Source organism: Vigna angularis, chromosome 9 (assembly GCF_016808095.1).
Source record: "Vigna angularis cultivar LongXiaoDou No.4 chromosome 9, ASM1680809v1, whole genome shotgun sequence".
Classification (NCBI taxonomy): domain Eukaryota; kingdom Viridiplantae; phylum Streptophyta; class Magnoliopsida; order Fabales; family Fabaceae; genus Vigna; species Vigna angularis.
This window is the reverse complement of record NC_068978.1, coordinates 1,390,983-1,398,237: the sequence shown is the minus strand read 5'-3', so window position 1 is coordinate 1,398,237 and position 7,255 is coordinate 1,390,983. Positions and strand designations below refer to the sequence as shown.

At 32.8% G+C, this 7,255-nt stretch overlaps 1 protein-coding gene across 1 annotated transcript; it reads left to right on the top strand.

The window, feature by feature from the left end:
- The first annotated feature begins 1,669 nt into the window (after positions 1–1,669).
- On the top strand, positions 1,670–5,282 carry LOC108320421 (protein NRT1/ PTR FAMILY 1.2). Its single transcript, XM_017551836.2, has 5 exons — positions 1,670–1,817; positions 1,924–2,041; positions 2,124–2,341; positions 3,154–3,701; positions 4,124–5,282. Exons 1-5 carry the CDS (start codon positions 1,815–1,817, stop codon positions 5,064–5,066), a joined length of 1,830 nt encoding a protein of 609 aa, XP_017407325.1. The 5' UTR covers positions 1,670–1,814; the 3' UTR covers positions 5,067–5,282.
- The last annotated feature ends 1,973 nt before the right edge of the window (positions 5,283–7,255 follow it).

Genomic DNA, 7,255 nt, shown 5'->3' with positions numbered 1-7,255 from the left:
TGCTTTCTAATAGTAAAGTTTTGCTCAAACCAAATTTCCAACATCTTATTACTTTTTCCTAAGAAAACAATGGATCCAACAAAAAAAGGAAGTTTGCTTAGCTAAGCAATTTAATTTTAGAAGCTTACCTATGCTATAAAATAAAATATCTATTATAACTTTTGCATAGCCTATAATAACTATAATAAATGTTCAATTGTTGAGACCCAATTATAGTGAGATATGGTTCTTAAATATATATTTTCTGTTAGCAGATTTGAAGTTGGAATGTAAAGGAAATTGGAAATTCAATCTTTATTTTCCTAGTCCTCAAATATGAGGTATGAAAAAGTAATTTTCAACTTGATTTTTTTTTTCTTTTATACTTTGATTGAGAACTTTCAATATATCTTAGACAAATTTTAAAAAAATATTTTTAGAAGTGTCAAAATAAATATATATAAATTTTGATAATGTCAAATATATAAAATATATTAAAATTTTTAAAAAATATTTATATATTAATTTTTATATGTGAAAAAAAAATTGGAAATCAAAATTCTCTAGTAGACCTTCTAAGATTTGTCCCTACTCACATTATTTTAGAATCAATGTAGGTAATTTAAATATACATTATTTTCAAAACAATATTAAATACATGTTTGTAATTATTGATGTAATGTGAAAATAGATGGATTTGGAAGTGTATATGTTATTTGTTTTAATGAATTTAAGGATATTTATATCACATCTATTTTCCATAATAAAACAATAGTTATTTAATTTTATTTATTAAAATATTTTTTAATTTGTTGTATTTATCACATTCTATACAACTTTTATCTTAAATGCATTCAAATCACACTATATTTTTCTTAATTCAAATAACATTACAATTTTTTTTTCTATTTTTTCAAATTTATTCACTCATTCTCCCTCTCAAATGAACACATCCTGAAAACTCCAAACAATATCTCAACTACTCTATATTTTCCTTTAATAATATTATCTCAATGGATATTAAAACATACTTATAAAATTTCACTTAAATAGTTTAATTAAACTAAAAAAAGTAAGAGTGGCTATATTATTTTGGAAATGAATAATAATTTTACAAAAAAGTTTTTTAGTCTAGTAATATATATAATGCATTTTAAAGAGGAAAGGCCAAGTGTAACGCACTACAAATTTGCCTTCTGATATCCAAAGTAGACAACAACATAAAGATGGGATGATCACAAGATTCCAAAACACTAGCAAAATTACAAACTTTCCTTTCATGTCCTTTTCACAATGTTTTAGGTAAAGTAGACTTCTTTTATTTCTCACTAATTTTATATTTATAAATGCTTTTAGTTTTTTTATGAACATCAAATAGATTCTTTTATTTTGTCTCATGTACAGAGCTCAAATTTTTATTTATCAGAAGATATTAAAATATGTATGATAAATAATAAATCACTTTTATTTTATCAATTATAAATTTTCTAATAATTATAAGTAAGAATAAAGTGACAGGTCTGTATCTATTAAAACATTTCACATTGAATTAGAGATATAAAATAATTAAAACAATTAAAAATGTTACAATTCTTTTGTCAATGTAAGAAAATTCATGCCCCATAGTTGATTAAAGTCAGAAAGTTTGACATTTACTTGATAAATATGACTATTAGCATTTAAAAGAAATAGTGAAAATATGGTGCATCTGCATCTGATGAACAAAAGCATTATTAACATTACCTCATACATTGTAAGTATCGTGAGACAGTGATAACATAGAAAATGTTTGCTATAAGTACCATGTTGTAACAAAGACACACAGAAACAGAAACATGGTAAGTTCGATTCGACCCTCTTGCAAGTTCTGACATCTTTATCTGCTGCATGAAAACTGGTATTTAAGAGCTCCCAAACTGTGTTTTCTTTGTTTGCATTGTGAAGGAGGCAGCAATGGAGAAGCAGGTGGAGCTCTGTTCAAGAGAAGTTGAAATGGCATCACAACACATTCAACGACAACAAAAGGAAAAGGGTGGTTTTGTTACCATGCCTTTCATCATGGGTAAACTTTGTTTTTGTTTCACATTGGTTTGGTTTTTGGTGATGTATTTCATTCTTTTTGGTTTTGGTTGTTTGTGTTGCAGCAAATGAGGCACTTGCAAGAGTTGCAACATTTGGTCTTCTGCCAAACATGATAGTGTATTTGATGGGGAGTTACCACTTTCATTTAGCCAAAGCAACTCAAGTGCTTCTATTGTCCTCTGCAACAAGCAATATCACACCACTCATAGGTGCTTTCATTGCTGATTCTTACTTGGGTCGATTTCTCTCTGTTGGGTTAGGATCCACCATCACTTTTCTGGTACTTTTCATCTTCCTTTAAGCTCTTCCTCTTCTGAATTCACTTTCAGTTTTTGGACCCTTAGTTTTAATGTCTGTAATAAATAAGACTAATGGTACTGTAACATACTTTTTGGTTTATTTAACAGAATATAAGATTAAAATGGTCATAAAATTATAAATTTTTGTATTTTTTTTCTTAAAAAAAAGAGAATAAAAAGTAAAAAAGAGCGATGTGAAAGGAATATAAAAAATTTAGACATATAAAGAATCATTTTTCAATAAAAAAGTATGCACAAAAAGTGTGCACAAAGGATGTATAAGATGTTGAGAATCTAAGCTTAAATCCAAGTCTCATATTTAATATAAATGAGAAAGTAGCGAGGATTCATTAACTCATTACTTAAGGTTTGGAGTAGAAAATTATATCAATTTTTTACTTTGTTAGACTCAGTTTTGATTAGTATTGTATCTTCTGAGTGTACCTACTCTTCGATGAATTTAATGATTATTTTGCAGACTTCAATTATATACTGGCATAAGCAGAAATGTGAAGGCTGAAGCCATTTCATTTATGATAAAAATATATAAATTCACACCTGCATGATCTTTTCAACGTAAAAGAGAGCTATAAGCAGATCCTTCTGCACGAAATCTAAGACTACATTAACAACATTTTATATCTTTAATGAACTTATAGTCTAACAAATGCAAACCTGGTGCACATTCATTTCTATTCTGTGAAAAACTCGATCGCACTTTGAGGATTACAAGACATTCAAAACAGTTAAAATAAGTTGGTTTTATTCAAAACTTGTTTTGTTCTTTCAACAGGGAATGTCACTGTTGTGGCTAACAGCGATGGTTCCACAAGCTCGGCCTCTTCCTTGCAATCAAGAACCTGAAAGATGTAAATCAGAAACAACTGGGCAAATGACAATGCTAATCTCTTCCTTTGCTCTCATGTCTCTTGGAAATGGTGGTCTTGCATGTTCCATGCCATTTGGTGCAGACCAGGTCAACAAAAAGGATAACCCCAAAAACCAAAGGGTCTTAGAAACATTTTTCAGCTGGTATTATGCTTTTACAGCTTTTGCTGTCATAATAGCCCTTACAGTCATAGTGTATATCCAAGATCATTTTGGGTGGAAACTGGGTTTTGGAGTTCCAGCAGCACTTATGTTCATGTCCACTTTATCTTTTTTCATTGCTTCTCCACTTTATGTAAAGCACAAAGTTCAGGGCAGCTTAATCACTGGCCTAGCACAAGTAATCGTTGTGGCCTACAAGAACCGGAAGCTTCCTTTACCAAAAAGTAACTCAGTTGAAATGTACCATCGTAGGAAGGACTCTGATCTTCTTGCTCCTGATGAAAAACTAAGGTCGATAACATAACACTATCGTTATCTTATCCTTATCGAAAGATGATACTTTGACTCACATAACTTTTTTTATGACACTATCCTTCCTTATTTATTTTTTTTTCAAAAGAAAAATGGTACTATGACACACTTTTGACACAGGATATAAGGATAAAATGGTATAAAATTTTGTATTTTTCCAAGAAAGAAGAAGAAAAAAAAGTGAGTAAAGATAATGTCAAATGAATATAAAAAATTTAAGTGTGTCAAAGAATATTTTTCTTTTCCAAAAACTACAAAAAAAAATCATTCTTTTAAAATCATTTTATCTTCGTTAAGTGTGTCAAATGAATGTCTATCCTTATTCTATTTTAACATGTTATGTTGTGCTTGTTCACTGTATCAAAAAAATTATGAACTTCTTGCAATGCTTTATTTTCCAGGTTTCTGAATAAAGCTTGCATAATTCAAGATCCTGAAAAGGATATAGCCAGTGATGGATCAGCCTCGGATCCGTGGAGTCTCTGCACAATAGAACAAGTGGAAGAACTAAAAGCTATCATGAAAGTGATTCCACTGTGGTCTACAGGGATCATGGTGTCAGTTAACATTGGAGGATCTTTTGGAATACTGCAAGCTAAATCCCTCAAAAGGCACATCACTTCTAAATTTGAAGTTCCAGCAGGTTCTTTTTCTGTAGTCTTGGTGATTACAATATTTCTCTGGGTGGCTCTTTATGATCGTGCCATTATTCCTCTAGCATCAAAGATTGTAGGAAAACCTGTTAGGATCAGTGCCAAGAGAAGAATGGGAATTGGGTTGGGTTTCTCTTTACTCCACTTTGCAACTGCAGCAATTGTGGAGACTACAAGGAGAAGTAGAGCAATCAGGGAGAGACATGTTAATGACATGAATGCAGTGTTGAATATGTCTGGAATGTGGCTTGTTCCTCAACTTTTCTTGGCAGGCTTGGCTGAAGCATTCAATGCCATAGGCCAAAATGAGTTCTATTACACAGAGTTTCCTAGAACTATGTCAAGCATTGCATCTTGCCTTTTTGGACTTGGAATGGCTGCAGGAAACTTTTTATCTAGTTTCATATTCAGCACTGTGGAACATGTTACTTCAAGAGGAGGAAAAGAGGGATGGGTTTTGGATAATATTAACAAGGGTCGTTATGATAAGTACTACTGGCTTCTTGCTCTACTCAATGCTGTTAATATACTGTATTATCTAGTATGCAGCTGGGCTTATGGACCCACAATTGATCAAATGAGAAACCAGAAGAATTCAAATGAGAAACCATTAGCTCAAAATGGCACTGTGAGCAAGGCATCACATGTCAGTGAAGAAGATATTGGCTTAAATGTGAAAAGAGTTAACTAGATTTGACAATGAATAATTGAGGGTCTATTGAAAATGTAGTCAAAGTTAGTGAAAACAATGGAAAAAGTATATGCTTTACAAGTTGAGATGTTGAACTTTGTAGGAACATGCACTACTTATGTTTTGATATGTGTAGTAGTTGCAGATATCAGCAGCTATTGATGTATGTATAAACGGTATTGGTATGTCAAGATGCATATTTTCTCCATAGTAAAATTGTTACTCTAATATAATTAAAGCCAAGGATGAAACAATGGCTTTTAAAGCATACTCTGATGAATTTCCAAACGACTGTACCAATGATCCTTCCATGATTCCAAACACAATTGATCCATTGTCTCACAAAGCTTGAAAACTATTCACTTTAACCTTAGCACTAAAGGAAGAGAACATGATATTCATTGTTTAAAAGTAATTTCTATAATAGAAGGAGTATACAACATGTCAGTTTGAATGAGGTTGATTGAAACAGTTTACTTTCACATGGTAGAAGAAAAGCAGAATCTGCATTAGTTAGAGTTTACTGGGTTGGTATTTTGGATTCTTTGTAGATACTGCCATCCACAGTTTCCCTAGAGCAACCAATTCTGCATTCTGCTTTTTCCTGACTTCCACAATCACTGAAGTTAAATCATCCTTCTTTCCTAAACCTTTGCTTCTATTTCAACCTCTTCCTATTGTTGGCGGGTAGAATTAATGAATGCATTTGGTGAGTAAAAAAATTATGCAAAAGTCTTCAAAAATTCACAAAAACCAAAGATATTTAGATGTCAACATGAACACAAGACTAACTGAACCTTTGCCATTGAGTAGTGTGAAACCCTAAATAATTAGCAGTAATAATTCCCTGTCACACCCAATTAATACACACCATAATCCATGCTTATCTCATTAAAAATCCACTCCCAACTCTGATTTTCACCTCTCTGCTGTGCACGGAAAACTGGGCCAAAATCATTTCTCTGGAAACATTAAAAACGCACCAATCTTTACATGCACACACGCCACTTGTCACGTTGGAAGCTTCCATTTCAGAGTTTGGTATGCAGGTGTCAGTTTGGGAGACGTTCGTTCAAACGAATGTGAGTTAAACAAAATCAGATTTTTGAAAACTCTTTCTCTCACCTGCACCATTCATCTCCTTCCTCAGAACTCAAACTCCTCATCTTCTCCAACTTCTCTCTGAAACCAGTCACCTTCCCTCTACTGCAACTCCTCATTTTCTTCTCCGATTTCAATTTCAGAACCATAGGAACGTTTCTGGAGACACGAACGTTAGTTTGGACCGAACAGAATTTGAGTTTTTAAGCTGGTAAGTTCCTTTCTCTAGAAGTCCGTCCATTAGGGTTTTGTTCGAAACCATACTCTCGGTTCATGCATGGACTGTATCTGAGAATTTTCTGGTTTTGGTGTTTAGATCAAGTGAGAGTGTTGAGTGAAACTGAGGGTAGAAAGCTGTAAGAGACGAACCCAACTTTTGCATTAGGGCGTACACTGCTATCCAGGTAAGGGAAGCTTATATGTTTAATTTATACTTGCATGTTGTGTAATCTGGATTGCATGTATTAAAAGCATGATGTTGGAGCTGTATGGATGACCACTGTTATGGAATATGATTTCTGATTTTGATTTATCTGTCATGAACGAGCACTGCTTGTATGTATTATATATGTTGTGGTGGTTTGAAATGTATGTTGATTTGATTATGTAGGAACGGAGTATGGTTATTGTATAGTTGGAATGATTAAAATGTTGAGATCTGTATGATGATGATGTTTAAGGTGAATTAAATCTGGAGTGAAAGTTATAAAGTTTATAAATTTGAAATCTGGAAAAATTCTGCTAAGGTTGAGAAATCTGAAATTTAAAACACTTCCCTATGATAAAAGACGCTCGTCATCGTACGGTCTTATACCGTTCGGTTTTCCTGGAAAATAACTTAGAATGGAATTCTTTCATTTGGAAAGAACTCTGCTCGAGAACGAGCGTCCCCATTTGAATGTTTGAGCGTTCGGTTCAGCTCAACTGTATATAAATATTTGAAACTTTATAAATACGTAAAGTTCGGCCTTATGTCGAGCGTTCGTCCTTGATAGCGTTCGGCCTTATGTCGAGCGATCGTCCTTGATAGCGTTCGGCCTTATGTCGAGCGTTCGTCTTTGATAGCGTTCGGCCTTATGTCGAGCGTT